We start from the raw sequence: 16,966 nt of genomic DNA, 5'->3' as shown, positions 1-16,966 counted from the left end.
TAATATGTCATCTACCACCCAACTCCATTTCTCTTTTCTATAATACTTTTCTGTCCGGGTGGCAGCCAAAAACTATGTGAATCTAAATAGAAATTGAACAATCCCATGAGAGAGTTTATGATTTATTTTTTTATTTAAAAGAAAATTAGTCTGTTTATACAACTACTACATTATTGTTGTTCTTGGTCTTCTCTTGAAGGTTTCTGTTCAGTAAGATATGGCGTGGCCATCATGGTACATTTCTGTAGTCTAATAACAACTACACAATTTTCCAGTCTGAACATTGCCATCATTGCCATGGTGAACCACACAGACCAGTCAAGTCAATCCAATGTTTCCACAAAGAGATATCCTGGTGCCACCGCAGATACAGGGGTAAGTCAATGGCAGCTCCAACTTTTTTCATTCATTTAAACAACAGACATTTCTTGTACCTACTATATATGAAACATACATTGGTGTAGACACTAGACTAATAATAAATTAGACAAGATCCTTGCCATTTAAGAGTTTTTGATCTAATTGGTAATACATATATATGTGTACTGTTAGACTAGATGGACACTGAGATTCTTTATAATCTAAAGTTCTCTGATTCTGGGACATTAAAAATACATCAATAAATAAGAAATGTCAGAATGTAAGTATGTAAGAATTCACAATGCTCCAGCATCTGATAAGGGAAAAAAATCTCATAAAGGATAAGCTTCATGGATGATATGCCTTTTGAGTTGAACCATGAATGTCTTAAGGACTGATATTACGATGAGTAAGTATTGGTGAAGGGAATATTGTCAACGAAGGGATGAAAACATGAAACATGCTATTTTCAGGAGATGACAGATAGTTCAATTTGACTAGAGTAAAGAGTGCATAAGGGAATATTGGAGGCAGCTACATAGAATGTAGTGAACAGAGCACTAAACATGGAGTCAGGAAGACCTGAATCTAAATCTGACCTCAGACACTATCTGTGTGCCCATAGGCAAGTCACTTAACCTCTTTTGGCCTCAGTTTCCTCATCTATAAAATGAAGATAACAATAGCACCTACTTCTCATGGCTGTTGTGAAGATTAAATGAAATAATATTTGGAAAGTGCTTTCCAAACCTTAATCTACCTATATAAATACCATCTATTCTATAAGGCAGGAAATGCACTTTGGAACAAGATTCTGGAGGGTCCTGAAAGGCAGGTATATTAACTATATTCGGAAGAGAATGGAGAGCCGTTAAATATTTTTGAGAAATGGAATGACATAATCAGGGTTGTGTATTAAGAAGAATAGCCTAGATGGAATATATTGGATGAAATGGAAGGAGAAAGGAGAAAAACTAGGGTCAGAGAGAAGAGTTAATAAGTTGTTGTAAGTCCCTGGGAAGAAGTGAGGGCCTAAAGTGGAATACTGGCAGTACAAATAGAAAAGAGAGGGTAGAGGTAAGAAATAATGTGAGGAGAGAATTGGAAAAAAAATAGTACCCAATGGGAACTATGTCTGAAGGACACCAAAGAGTCACAAATGCCTACAAAGCTATGAGAATGCCTAACTGTTTGTAACTAGGGAAATGATCATGCTGTTGATAGAAACAGGAAAGATAAAGAGGAGACAGGAGATTTCAAATAGTAAGTTCCATTTAAGAAAAGTTGATCAAGAGCTGCCCATTTACCAGGGACAAAGGACACCCAAAAAGTTGTTGTTGTTCTTTGTGTTTCATTCTCTAAGAGGACCATGGCATCAGGAAGACAATGCCATGACTTGCCAGTGAATGGGGGTTAAGTAAGGGAGGGCTGTGCAAGGTCACCAGCCTCACTTTCTCCTCTGGTGCCATCTGGGTCCAGGGGCAAGATATAGATAAAGACAATGGGAGATGCCCCCCCCAAGAAAGTAGATGGAAATATCTACCAGGAGCTGAGCACAATCATGGAAAGAGATGCAAACCATTGCATCACAGAACACTATCATAATAGGTCCAGATCTGGGAAGGACCCTAAAGTTCACTTTGCCCAGGGCTTCTTAACCTGAAGTACATGAATTTAGTTTTTCAGAAGTATTTTGATGACTGTATTTCACCATAATCTGTTTCCTTTGCAATCATGAGCATTTTATTGTGTGCATTTAAAAACACAATTTTGAGGGGCATCTAGGTTGCACAGTACATAGAGTTTCAGTCTTGGAGTCAGGAGGACCTGAGGTCAAATCTGGCCTCAGACATATGACATTTACTAGCTGTGTGACCCTGGGCAAGTCACTTAACCCTGACTGCCTCACTAAACATATATATATATATATATATATATACCCAATTTTGAGAAGGGTTCCTAGGTATCACTAGATTGCCAAAGGGGTCCATGAAGCAAGAAGAGGTCAGGAATTCCTGATCTAGTTTAATCCCTTCCTTTTGTAAGTGAGGAAACCAAAGCCCAGACCTGGTAAGTGATTTGCCTGATGGAACAAAGCCAGGATTTAACCCAGGCACTTTCTTCACCCTAGGGTAGTGTTATTTATTTAGGAGTCAACTGCCTAGAAGTGAGAGTAATAAGCAGTAAGAATGGAATGAGCTCACCAGGGGCAAAGGGCAAGGGAGAGAGCAGAAGAGAGCTAAGTAAAGACTCATGAGGAATGCCTTTATGAGGTGATCAGGAGGAGAAAAGAGGATGCAGAGAAACAGAGCATGAGAAGGTGAAAGGGCAAGGAGAATAATACCTCATGCTACAAGAACATTAGGGGAGGGAGGCCCTCAGACACAGCAGTCAGGTTAAAGTATAATAGGTCCAAGAAAAGGTTACTGCATCCAGAACCACAAAGGTAATGCACCCGTGGGTTCAGATTCACTCAGACCACATCTGAAGTATTGCATATAGATCAGGAAGCTACATTTTGGACAAGACAGATAAGTTGGAAAATGTCACCAGGAGGGCAACCAAAATGTTGAAGGAGTCAAGATCGTGTTGTGTGAAGACCACCTGAAGGAACTGAAGATTTCTAGCATGGGGAAAGAGAAGACAACTGAAATCGTGATAGCCATCATGAATATATGTGAAATCCTTTCATTTTTTAGAGAGATTAGACTTATTTTCTATGGATCCTGGAAACAGAATTTAAAGCAATGGATAGAAGTTTAAAAAAATGCAGATTTAGGCTCAAAATAAGGAAACGTTTCCTACTTTCCTAAAACTGTTTTCTAGGGGCAGCTAGGTGGTGCAGTGGATAGAGCACTGGCCCTGAAGTCAGGAAGACCTGAGTTCAAATCCAACCTCAGACCAAACACTTGACATTTACTAGCTGTGTGACCCTGGGCAAGTCACTTAACCCTAATTACCTAAAAATAAAAAAAACATTTTTAAAAAAGATTTTCTAAAAACATTTTTCCCCAAAAAAATGAAGACTCATAGGCTGCCACAGGAGTCTTGAAGGTGCATATGCATGTATCTAAGTAGCATTATTGTGTTGTTGAGTTCTTTCAGTCATGTCCAACCCTTCATGACCCCTTGTGGGGTTTTCTTGGAAAAGATACTGGAGTGGTTTGCCATTTCCTTCTCCAGCTTATGAGGAAACTAAAGTGAACAAGGTTAAGTGACTTGCCCAGGGTCACACAGCTAGTAAGGGTCTCAGGTGGGATTTGAACTCTGGTCCTCGTGACTCTAGGGCAAGCACTCTGTGCACTGTGGTGCCACCTAGTGGCCATGTAAGTAGTTTTCTACATTACTATTACTATAATTGCAGAACGTTTTTCTATTACTTATCCCAAGGATTTCAACAAGTGTCTAAAAGTATCTCAGTCAGCTTCTTCCAACATAATATTCCATTCCCCCACCTTTGAACATTTGCATTGACTGAACATTTGAGTCCTTAATTACTCTCAAGCCCCAATGCTAACACCACTTTCTCCATGAGGTTTTTCCTGATGATCTCCTATGTTCTAGAGGCTCCCCCTCAAATTACCTTGTATGTATTTTGTATAAGCTTATATACAATATGTACATATTGATCTCCCACTGTTCCTCCCACTCAACCAGGTTTACATTGTCATCCTCAGCATCTCACCCAGATTTCATCCACATGTCCAATTTGCCTCCAAGTCTCATCATTTCGATCTTCACAACATCTATTCTATACATCCATTCTCCGGACTCATTTGTCCCTGTGTACATTCTCATCCCTTACACTGTGAATATTGCAATAATGTTCTTGTGGATTTCCCTGCCTTAAGCCTCCTTTCTACCTTTCCAATTTTTCTAGAGTTTACTTACACCCTGACCCCCATGCACTCTAAATCTACTTCCAATGGCATTCTTGTTCCTCAAACTAGCTCTCTCTCTCATACCTTAAATATTCTTCCTCCTAATCTCTTCCTCCTGGATTTCCTGGCTTCCTCCAAGACTCAGCTCAAAACCAAAATTTTGAAAGAGGCCTTTCCTAGCCTCTCCCCATTTCCTTCCATCTATAAGTCAGTCAATACTTGGTACTAAGTGCTTACTATGTGCCTTGCACTCTGCTAAGCCCTGGGATACAAAAAAAAGTAAAAGACAATCTTTGATTCTAAGGAGTTCAGAGTCTAATAAGTGAGACAACATGCACAACTATATACAGCCAAACCATACATATCTATCTATCTGACAAATCAGAAATAAGCAAAAAAAGGGAGACACTAGACTCAAGAGGAACTGGGAAAGGCTCCCTGTAGGTGAGATTTTAGTTAGAACTTGAAGGAAGTCAGGAAAGCCAGAAGGTAGAGATGAGGAAGGAAGAAATTTCAGGTTGTGGAAAGCCCAGCAAAAATACTCAGGGTAAAGAGATAGAGTGTTTTGTTCAAGGAACAGCAAGGAAATCAGTATAATTTGATCGCAAATTACAAGGGGGAGTGTAAAGTATGAGAAGAGTAGAAAAGTGGGAAGTGGGCCATGTTATTGAACAGACCAATATGTCATTACCAGATTCCAGCCCAGTCTAAAGCCTGCAGGGAAATAGTAAGGGCAGGAATTCCCAGAGCAAAGGGGAGGCTGCCGTTCTGTTCCTTTGAACCAGCAGAGCTTTCCAACTAATTGATAGTGGCTAAGTGCAGTAGCAGTCTTATGGAACTCTAACACAAGGTAAATCCAAAGGTGTGTTACTTAGACTCAAACTCAGGTTAGAAACATGCAGTGCTCATACCAGGAGGTCACAGATCAGATTTTGGTACACCGGAAGCTCTAAAAGTTTACAGGTCCCCAGACTGAACTGTACCCAGGAGATTGGAAAAACAGAACACTCAATACACCCCAAGAAAGTAGCAACAGAATGAGTCCAAACATTCTCTACAGATGTGTGTAGAGACCAGCCCTAATATCAGTTCTAAAGTCAGAAAGCAGGGGAGAATAATCAGCAAACATGGAAACCATATCCTACCATTAAAAGGTATCCTGTTCACAAGGACAAGACACAAAGTGAGAAGAGAATGACTCCAAAACATCTACAAGTAAAGTCTCAAAGACTGATACCAATTCAGTTAGAATTCTTAGAAGAGATAAAGTAAAAGTTATTTTATTTTATTTTATTTTATTTTTTAATAAAAGCAGGTAGGTGGAGAGAGGATTCTGGGAAGATGGCAAAGTAGGTCAGAAAATTTCAAGCTTTCCAGATTTCCTCCACAAAGAAGACAAAATAGTGCCTCAGGAAGAATGTAGAGCAGTAAAAATAATCAAAAGTTGGAGCAGAACAGTGGTCCTCCTGGGGCAATTGGAGAAGATCCAAGGTTTGGTCTCTGTGAAGTGAATACCTCCAGGCTACTTCCACTGAAACAGAAAGCAACAATCCCTGGGGCCACTTGTGTTTGGAGGCAGCCTTGGCTCCAGCCACAGGAATTTTCACCTCCCAGACAGTGTGAGGAGTTGGGCATCTGAGCAAGGGGAAGGTTGAGAGAACCTCTGCTGATAAGGCACACCAGGCCCAGCTGTGCTGCTGAAATACACACTGGGTGAGAAGGAACCAGAACACACCCTGGTGAGTGTAGGGATGCCTCCTGGCTGTGGACACTTACAGGAGAGAGAAGTTCTTGATTTCTGTTCCAGGCTAGAGGGGAGAACTGAAGGAGGAAATGAGGCCAGAGACACCATCCCCCATATCCGAGGACTAGAGGTAATCACAATAACGAGATGCTATGAATTTTTTTAAAAAGAAATAGGCAAAGGAGAATGAACTCCACCATAGAAAGTTGCTATATGAATAGAGAAGATCAGAGTTCATCTTCAGAGGAGGATAGTGAAGAAAAAGTAATCCTCTACTACCACAAACAGTAATGTCAAATGGTCACTTGCCCAAAAATAATTCAATGAAGAATTTTAAAAAAACTTTAAAAAATAAAATATCAGAGACTGAGGAAAAATTTTAAAAATAAGAACAATCCAAGAAAAAAACAAGATTGTGAAAAAAGTCAACCAACTACAAAAGGAGATCCAGAATCTTAAGGAAGAAAATAATTCCTTGAAAATTAGAATTGGGCAAGGGGAAGCTGGGGAAGTTAAGAGACCAAGAAATAACAAAACAAAATATAAAAAATGAAAAAATAGAAGAGAAAGTAAAACATCTCATAAGAAAAAACATCTAATCTGGAGAACAGATCAGGAAGAGAAAAAATAACCATAATCAGACTACCTGAAAACTGCAATCAGAAAAAGAATCTTGATATAATAGTACAAGATATTTCTTAAAGAAATATTAAAGAAAATTGTCCTGAAGTGTTAGAACAAGAGGGGAAAGTAGAAATAGGAAAAATCCACCAATCACCATCTGAAAGAGATCCTATGAGGAAAATCCACAGGAATATCATAGCTAGATTCTGAGACTCCCAGCTCAAGGAGAAAATATTATGAGCAACAAGGGAAAAAAAACATGCAAATATGGCAGAGCCTAAATTAGAATCACATAAGATCTAGCAGTGGCTACATTAAAAGACCACAGATCTTGGAACACTATATATGGAAGAGCAAAAGAACTGGGGTTGAAGCCGAAAACAGAATATCCATCAAAGTCAAGCATAATCTTGAATGAAAAAGGGTTTCCAGGAAAAGATGGAGTCCTTTCTTGAGCTGAATTATCAAGCATTCAAACTCTACTGCAGAGAGCGCAACTCAGATTTGCTGGCTGCATTGTTTCAATGCCAAACATGCATTTGTCTAAAAGAACTCACACAAGGCAAGTGATCACGTGGAGGTCAGAAGAAGCAACAGAAGGATATTTTAAAGGTGTTTGAAGAACTTTGGAATTGATTGTGAGACTTGGAAGACACTAGCACAGGTCACCCCAGCAAGGCATCCCTGCATCGAAGAAAGTGCTATGCTTTATGAGCAAAACAGAATTGCAGTAGCTCAAAAGAAACCTGAGATGCACACATTTAGGGACATCTCCACTCCAAATGTTCATATGAATTATCTGTGCCCAACCTACGGTAGAGCCTCCTTAGCTCATATTAGATTCATCAGCTATACTCAGACATACTGTACCTTGACCTTAACATAGTGATGTCAGTTTGATCCTTTTTGAGAATTATTGTTCATTCTCAACCAAAGGAAGCCAGGGAAATCAGTAGCTTGACTTCAGGATGCCATGTATTCCAGGAGTGGGAGTAAATGCCCAGAGTCAAGAGATGAAGGGTTTGTAGAACAGCCAGGAGGCCAGTGTCACTGCATCAGTACTTGTCAAGGAGTAAAGTATAAGCAGGCTGGCAGTGTAGGAGCCAGATAAGTGATGAAGGGCTTTGAATGCCAAACAGAGCATTTTGTATTTGATCCTAGATACAATAGGGAGCTACTAAAGTTTATTGAGTAGAAGAGTGACATGATTGAACCTGAGATTTAGGGAAATCACTTTGATGGCTGAATGGAGAAGGGATTGGAGTGGAGAGAGACTTCTAGGCAGAGCCACCAGCAACTATTGTGTGAGGTAATGAGGGTCTGTGGGCAGCTGGGTGGTGCACTGGATAGAACACTGTGCCCTAGTCAGAAAGACTCATTTTCCTCAATTCAAATCTGGCCTCAGACATTTACTAGCTGTGTGACCCTGCACAGGTCACTTCACCCCATCTGCCTCAGTTTCCCCATCTCTAAAATGAACTGAAGAATGAAATGGCAAACCACTCTAGTATCTTTGCCAAGAAAATCCCAAATGGGGTCACAAAGAGTTAGACACAATTGAACAATAACAATAATGAGGAGGGTCTGCACCAGTGTGAGGGCAGTGTCAGAGGAGAGAAGGGGGACTATATTAGGGATGCTTCACAAGTGAAATCAACAGGCCTTGGTAACAGCTTGGATATTGGAGTGAGGAGTCCAGAAGCCCAAAAGACTAGGAGGATGGTGTTGCCTTCTACAGTAATAGAGAAGATGGGAAGGGTAAGATGGTGTTTGGTTTTGGACAGGTTGAGATTAAGATTTCTACTGGACATCTCCAGTACAAGATGTCTACTTTCATCTACTTTCATCCAGACCTGGTTCCTGGCAAAATAAGGCAAAAGGATCACCTGTAAGTGCTATAGGTGTACCAGGCACTGTGCTTGGGGAAGGATCCAAGCTGTGTGACCTTGGGCAAACCACTCACCCTTCTCAGCCTCAGTTTCTTCATCTGTTAAATGAAAGTTGGACTTGATGATCTTTGAGGTTACTTTGAATTTTCAATCTATGATCCTGGGATATCAAGCACACACATACACACACACACACACACACACACACACACACACACACACCCCAATTCTACAACTATACTCTCAGATGCTAGCTGAACTGTTGACGTTCCTACAAGGTGACCATTTTAAAAAGTCCTTTCCCAGAAAAGGGAGGTGGGATAGAAGGAGGGAAGAAGTAGTAATGGTAAAGGGGAAGAAAAGGGAGGGGGCTAATAGAAGGGAGGTGGGACTGAGGGAGTCACTGGTCAAAAGCAAAACAGTAGTGAGCAGGGAAAAAGAGAAAGGAGAAAGAGAAGAATAAAAAGGGGGGGAAAGAATGTAGAGAAAGACACACATAGTAATCAATCATTATTGAGAATGTGAATGGGATTAACTCTCCCATGAAATGGAACTGGAGAGCAGAATTGATTAAAATGCTATCCACATCCAAAGAAAGAACTATGCAGTTTGAATGCAGATCGAAGCATACTATTTGCTATTTTTTTTTCCTCTGTTGTGTTTTGTTTCCTCTTTCTGGTGATTTCTCCAATTGGTTCTAACTCTTACTTGCAACATCACTAATGTGAAACTCTGTTTAATAGGAATATATACGCATACCCTATATCAGATTGTACACCATCTTAGGTATGGAGAGAGGGAGGGAGGTGGAGAAAAATTTAAAATTCAGAAGCTTATGGAAGTGATTGTTGATAAATCAAGATAAAAATTTTTTTAAAAAGTCATTTTGCTATCTTGCAGGTACCAGTGTATGACTGGAACCCAGAAATCCAGGGTCTCCTCCTCAGTGCTATGCTCTATGGCTCATTTATCACAACAATCCCAGGTGGTTATTTCTCTGGAGTTCTTGGAGGAAAGAAAATAGCTGGATTATCATTGCTTCTCTCCTCAGTTCTCAGCCTCTTGATACCATTAGCAGCAGACTCCGGACTGCCTTACTTGTTTCTTGTAAGGATAGTACAAGGCCTGGCTCAGGTACCAGCACACTTTCAAAGCAGGTGAGTAAGACAGATCATGTCTCAATTTCATTCACAGTTCAAAATGTCTTATCATCTTCATTTCAGGGGATGAACTTCAGCGCTCTGCCTGCATTTTGGCCAAGATGGGCTCCACCACTGGAACGTACTCAACTAAGTAACATTGGTTTATCTGGTAAAGACTCAGTTATAACAGCTGTATTACATTTCTATCCCTCCTTATCTTTCCCACTTCCATGTTGGTGTAATCAGAAAAAGAATTCTTTAGGGTAGGAACATAAATAAAATGGAATCACAGAAATTAAGAGCTAGAGAGCACATCAATGGTCATCTGGTCCAATTCATGCACAAAATTGGAATGCTAGAGACACAATACTTTGGGTCACCCTTTCTTACTTAACCTTATATTTTGTGCAGATTGGAAATATGACTTGTTCACACTCTCCTTAATTCCAATAGTTTAAAGAAAGCCTCAGAAACTTGAACTTCTAATGCTCTGACCCTGAACTTACTCTGTATCTGCAACTCAGGTGCAGTAATGGGAACTTTCACCGTGGTCATCGCGGGTGGTTTCCTCTGTGAGTCCCCAGGCTGGCCAAGTATCTTCTACATATTTGGTAAGTGACTTCATCTCAGATCCAACTGTTTCCATTTTTCAGGGTTTTACTCCTGGAAATCTGCATCCCTTATGATATCCATGTAGATTCCACATTAAAAGTTCATAAGTAATTAGGTTTAGAAAAGACAAGAAAGAATTTTACTCAAACTTCTAATCCAATGAGGAAAATTGGAGAAAGTTGAAATAATCTTTTCGAGGTCACACAGTAAGTTAGTGGCTGAATCAATATAACTAGGTTGCCTTCATTCTTTGTCCAGTGCTCTGGCTACTACAGCCTGGCTGATTCTAAAAACAATATTAAAAAAAAAAGTTTAAAACATTCTTGACCTGCATATTTCACAAATGTGCATTCAGTCAGTTAAGCAACTAGTATTTATTAAGCACCCACTATATGCCAGGCTCTGTGCTAAATGCTTGGAATATAAAGAAAGGCAAAAAGTAATCCTTGCTGTCAAGTCACTCATGGTCTAATGAGGAGATGTAAACAACTATGTAAAAGCAAACTATTGATAGAATGAATTAGAAATAATCTCAGGGGGAAGGCACTAGAATTAAGAGGGATCTAAAACCTTTCCTGTAGAAGGTGCAATTTTTGCTAGGGGTAAAAGGTAGAAGCAGCTACATGGTACAGTGGCTAGAGTGCTGGGCCTGGGGTCAGGAAGACTCACCTTCCTGAGTTCAAATCTGGCCTCAGACACTAGCTGTGTGACTCTGGGCAACTGACTTCACTCTGTGTGCCTCAGTTTCCTCATCTGTAAAATGAGCTGGAGAAGGAAATAGCAAACTGCTTCAGTATCTTTGTCAAGAAAATCCAAAAGGGGGTTGCAAGCTGTTGAACACAACTGAAAAATGCCTGAACAACAACAAAAAGAAGAGATGAGGAGGGAAAATATTCAAAGCATGTTGGACAACCAGTGCAAATGCCCAGGGTCAGGAAATGGAATGTTTTGTATGAGGAACAGCAAAGGAGTCAGTATCATCAGATCACAGAGGACGTGGGGTGGGGTGGGCAGAGAGAAGGGGTGAAGTGGTACAAGATGGAAAAGTAGGGGAGGACCAGGTCATGCATTTCAGCATGGAAATGTGAAACTACTAGAGTCAATTGAGTAGGGGGATAGGATAGTCAGATTTACATTTTAGGAAAATCATTTTGACACCTGAGTGATAGCTGGGCTGGAGTAGGAAAAGACTTGTGAGGAGATGACCAACCAGTAGGCAGTTACAAATCTAGGTGTGAGAGGATAATGGCTTACATCAGACTGGTGGCTGTGTCAGAAGAGAATGGGGTGTAGGGAACTATTTCATTATGCTGTTCAGAAAACATTAATTATTATATTGTTTGAGCTTAACTTTAGGGGGCTAGAAATTGTCTAGTCCAAAAGCTTACTGTACAGGTCAGACTGAACTCCGAGACACTCCAGAAAAGCTGGATGGCTTCAGGAAAGTCTTAGATACCACTCAGACCTTCTTTTGGGTCAACCCAATTCTTGCCTTTTGGGTTCCCCAAATTTAGATGTTTCTGTTTCTTGATATACTTCTCAATGGACTTTGTTTGGGAACTGTCCTCTCTGCAAAATTGCATGGCTGAATATTAGCGGTTCCTGTGCTGATATTCTTGTCTGAACCCTATAAAACATAAATCTTACAGAGACCCATAAGGGATCCACACCTTCTTCTCACTGTCTGCGTGCCAAACAACCTATTAAAATTCTTTCTAAAACGATTTCAGGCTTTGAGGTTCATTCTCATGAATAACAGGAGCATCAGGAGAGTTGTAATAAAGGTAAAATTGACAGGATGTGGTAACAAATTTGATGTAGAAGGTAAGACAGAGTGAAGGATCAAGGATTACACTAAGTCTTGAGGCTGTGGGACTGGAAAGGTAGTGGGACTCTCCACAGTAATAGAGAAGTTGGGAAGAAAGGAAGGTTTGGGGGGAAATATGATGAGTTCAGTTTTGGGTATGTTGAATTTAAAACGTCTGCAGATCACCCAGTTCAAGATGTCTGACAGGCAGTTACCAATGCAAGAATGAAAGAGAACAGAGAGGTCAAGATTACATAAGTAGATTTGAGAGTCATTAGCCTAGAGATGATAATTGCATCCATGGAAGCTAATGAGACCACCAAGTGAAATAGTATAAAGGGAGAAAAGACTAGGGGTCAGGGTTAAAAGGAGTGACCTAGATGAAGATCTAGCAATGGAGACAGAAAAGGAGTGGTCAGATAGGTAAGAGGAGAAACAGAAGAAAGCAGAAGCAGTGTCACCAAAACCTAAGAAGAAAAGAATATCAAAGAAAAGAGGGTGATCATCATTGTCAAGGTGAAAGGTCAAGAAGAATGAGGATTGTTAGAAGGTCATTGTTCTTCAGTCATTTCAGTCATGTCTGACTCTTTGTGACCCCATTTTGGGATTTTCTCAGCAAAGATACTGGACTGGTTTGCCATGTCCTTCTTCAGCTCATTTGATAGATGAAGAACTGAGTTTAACAGGGTTAAGTGACTTGCCCAGGATCACATAGCAAGTAAGTTTCTGAGGCTGGATTTGAATTCATGAAGTTGAGTCTTTCTAATTCCAAGCCCAGTGCCTTATCCACTGTGCCATGTAGTTTCCCAAAAGGTCATTAGATTTGTCCATTAAGAGAATATTAGGGCAGCCAGGTGGTGCAGTGGATAGAGCTCCAGCCTCAGACTCAAGAGGACCTGAGTTCAAATCCAGCCTCAAACACTTGACACTAGCTCTGTGACCCTAGGCAAGTCACTTAATACCAATTGCCTCATCAAAGAAAGGCAAGCAAAAGAGATTATTAATGATTTTAGATATAGCAGTTGCAGTTGAATGATCAAGTCAGAAGGCAGACTGTAGAGAGTTAATAGAGTGAAAGGAAAAGCAGCCAACACATCTAATGTAGACAGTCTTCTTGAGTGTAGATGGAGAGACATCAGCATGTTTATGGATAGTAAGGAAGCAGCTAGTAGACAGGGGAAGATTGAAGATTAATGAGAGAGTAGGGATGATAGGGAAACAGTGTGGTAGAGAGGACAGGATGAAATGGAATCATTATGCATGTTGAATGGTTTACCTTGGCAAGGAGAAGACCTACTCATGTGAAACAGGCAAGAAGAAGGAGATAGTGGCAGAAGGCATCTAAGTTATATGAAATGAAGTGGAGGGAAGAGAGAGCTCTCAGTGAATGGCCTCAATTTTTAAGTAAAATGTGAGGCAAGGTTCTCAGATGAGAGGATGGGAAGTCAGAGAGTCATAGGTTTGAGGAGGGATGAAAGAGCTACTGTGGTAAGTAGGATAGTGAGTTGAGTAGAGAAATGTAAAAGAATTGCATTGTCATAGGGAAGTTCCAGTTAAGGTCATAAGACATAAATTTATTGATGCTATGGGATATATAAATTTGTTGTGTAACCCATCAACAGAATTCCATGATTTTTCCCCCTACCTTCATTCATCGGCATGTATAAGAGTGTAAGCAGGATATGGATGAAGTGACCAAAGACTAAGGCTTTGTAGGGCAAGGTCAGCAATATGATAAGGGAGCAAGGGACTCAAGGGAAGTGTATCATTGAAGTGGTTCACAATCATTTCAAGATGGGCAAACGAGGAGAGTGTAGTGTAAGGGTGATGGGCTGGGAAAGAGCTGGTGAGCCAAGGTGGGTCAGAGCATGGATGAAGAACAGGGTTTGGGATTGCAAGGCAGAGAGAGAGGTAGAATGACAATAGATTGCAGTCAGATAAGGCAATGTTAGATTTCATCAACAGGGAAATGATGCTGATAGCCTTTGAACCAGCTCTAGTTTATCTATATATAAAGAAATCCTCTCATGGAGAGATCACTGGTGCTCCATATTGCCTCAACTAAATAGATCTTCTTAACACACACTGTTTAAAAAGGTGTCACCAGTGAAGGGAATTCTGAGCAATAGTCAAGAATCATGTAAGGTGATCAATGTAAATGCCAACATCTGTATCAATGGCTTCTGCTCCAACAAAATCACTCTAAGATTATCTGTTCTCAGGACATGAGCTGCCTTCAACAAACCTCTGCTTGAGATTCTAAAGAATGGGCCACTGATTTTTTTGTTAAGGTTCAAGTCTATGGATTTAACAACAGACATGTTTTAAATTTGTTTTCCTTGTAAATTTAACAATCATCAAGAAACACACATTTCAATGTACAAAGAATAAACTATGACATCCTATTGTTCTCATGTAAAAAGATAACTTATGGACCTCAGTACAGATTAATTATCTTCAATGAGGCTTCAGAGCACTCCAGAGTAATCTGTGCTTTTTCTGAGTATATGTGGTTGTTATAAAAAGTAAAAATAATAAGACATTATTTTTTTACTGCCTCTTAGCTTTACCAACCATTACAGCTGGGGCTATGTCAGGAGCCCAACATTTGGGTGAAAAGAAACCTCAGTTCCCTAAGTCCAAAAGCCCAAGATCTGCCCCATGTGACAAAATTCCAATATAAAAGAGTGACTCTAAGCAGTTTAAAAAAAAACCTTAGAATGATATTTCCTACAGGTCATTTCTTAAACATTTCTAAACCTGGCACCCATCCTCAGAATTATCTATGCTAAGCTTCCCAGGTACATGTGAAGAATACACATAGGAAAGAAGACATTACTCTAATTTCTGTTGCCACTTGTGATACTTAACAAGTTTCTTGATAATAAAAGTCTGCCACTTTGGAGGTGCTCCTAGAAACAAGCTTAGAGAATAAGATAAGTGGAGAATAATGATGTGAATTGGAAAGTTGAGTGAGTTGGGGTAAAATGAAAAAACAAAAGGGCAGTATTGGCTTATTAAGAAATGAGTAGAATTGTGTGCTTGATGGCTTTTACATGATGTGGGTGGAAGTATGTCATCTTGGGGCAGAGTCATACCAAATAAGACACAAATCTAAATTAACATGGGCCTCTTTTCCATAGGAGGCATTGGCTGCGTCTACTCTGTTATCTGGTTTTCTCTGGTTTTCGATGACCCTATGAAACACCCATTTATAAGTGACAGTGAAAGAGAATACATTATTTCTTCATTGGCTGAACAGGTGTGTTAAAAATAACAGCTGACTTGGGAAAACATCTTTGTATCAAATTTCTTAGATAATGATTTGGTATCCAAGACATGTAAACAACTAACAAATATATAAAAGACCAAAAGTAATTTCCCAATAGATAAGTAATCCAAGGTTATGAACAAATGATACTCAAAAGACAAATTGCAAACTATTAATGGCCTTGTAAAGAATGCTCTAAATTACTAAGAATGAGAAAAATGCAAATCAAAACAATACTGAAGTTTTACTTCACACCCAGAAATTGCCATAGATGACAAAAGATGGGAATAGTTAGGGTTGAACGACTTATGAAATGATAAACACATTGGTGCATTGGTGGCAGACCTGTGAGTTAGTACAAGCATTTTGGCCAGCAATTTAGAATTATGCGAATAAAGTGACTAAAATTCAATACCATTTGACCTAGAGATTCCACTACTAGGCATATACCTCAAGGAAGATAATGATAAAAGTAAAAGAGGCATGTACACCAAAGCATTTATAGATTTACTTTTTGCAAAGAACTGGAAACAACAAAAATGTCCGTGAATTGAGGAATAGCTAAACAAACCGTGACACATGAATGTAATGGAGTATTAGAGAAGTGTAAGAAATGACATGTGTGATAAGTACAGAGAAGCATGAAAACAGCTACATGAATGGATTAGAAAGAAGTCAGCAGAGCTAAGAAAACAATATACAAAATGAATACAAGAATGGAAATGGAAAGAACAACCATCACAAAACTACTGAAAGTTGGAAAGAGAACTAACAGCTTGGAACCAGAGGAACAAAACTTTACCTGAACAATGAACTCACTGAAAATTAAAATGGGCCCAAATGGACGATAATGACTACATGAGACAACAAAAATGTTAAAAACAAAGCCAAAGGACCAAGAAACTAGAAGAAATATGAAACGCAGCAAAAATATGACCAAAAAATAAAGGAGACAATTTAAGAAATTCGGGACTACCTGAACACTTTAACCAAGGTACTAGGAATAAAAAAGTTTTCATGAGAAAACATTAGAAAAGTTTTTCATATGGAAAGTTGAGAAAGCTCAGGGCTTAAACACATGGAACTCCAAAACTCTGAATATTCGGCCCAAGTCAAATCCAGAGTTGATGTTAAGAGGTGCTACAATATTTTTCAAAGTTTCAGCAGATGAAAAGTTTCTTTATATGTGTTGTCTTTTTTTAATTCTTTTTACTCCCTGTCATTTCTTCTTTCAATGAATGAATATGAGCAGTAGAGTTAGAGCGGGTATAAGAACATATAATAAAAATACCAACTAATACTGTAAACAATGGGGGGAAAGAGAAATGTATATGCGTAGAGAAGAGCGCTGGCAAATAAAAAACCAAGAACAAATCTCTAGGACTTTTTTTTGTCTAACATATTACTTCATCTAAAGGGAGCACAAAATTAATATTGGAGACATCCATAGCATGATTTTCCAATGAAAACATACCTTTGGTTTTATAGCCTTGTAGTCTTTTAAATATTCTGTACCTTAATACATTCTTTATTTTCTAACTATTTTATTGAAAGCTACTAGCAAAGCAAATAAATAAGACCTGCTCTAATTTTATGAAAAGAAAAGAAAAGTGAGTGCTTCAGAAATACAAAAACC

The 16,966-nt window shown here is 39.3% G+C and overlaps 1 protein-coding gene across 3 annotated transcripts in view; it reads left to right on the top strand.

The window, feature by feature from the left end:
- The window catches only part of LOC110219756 (putative small intestine urate exporter), a 48,088-nt gene that overhangs the window by 11,235 nt on the left and 19,887 nt on the right, over positions 1–16,966 (top strand). For 2 of the 3 annotated variants that reach the window (XM_078145953.1, XM_021003390.2), the window contains exons 3-7: positions 200–375; positions 9,399–9,632; positions 9,722–9,809; positions 10,165–10,251; positions 15,203–15,321. In XM_078145953.1, the coding sequence (XP_078002079.1) occupies positions 200–375; positions 9,399–9,632; positions 9,722–9,809; positions 10,165–10,251; positions 15,203–15,321 (704 nt within the window). The remainder of the gene's footprint in view (positions 1–199; positions 376–9,398; positions 9,633–9,721; positions 9,810–10,164; positions 10,252–15,202; positions 15,322–16,966) is intronic. The other variant, XM_078145954.1, reaches the window with a different exon arrangement.

This window comes from Phascolarctos cinereus, unplaced genomic scaffold (genome assembly GCF_003287225.1).
Source record: "Phascolarctos cinereus isolate Bilbo 61053 unplaced genomic scaffold, phaCin_HiC Scaffold_726;HRSCAF=1367, whole genome shotgun sequence".
Taxonomy (NCBI): domain Eukaryota; kingdom Metazoa; phylum Chordata; class Mammalia; order Diprotodontia; family Phascolarctidae; genus Phascolarctos; species Phascolarctos cinereus.
The sequence above is the reverse complement of the archived record's forward strand: the minus strand, read 5'-3'. Positions and strand labels throughout refer to the sequence as shown.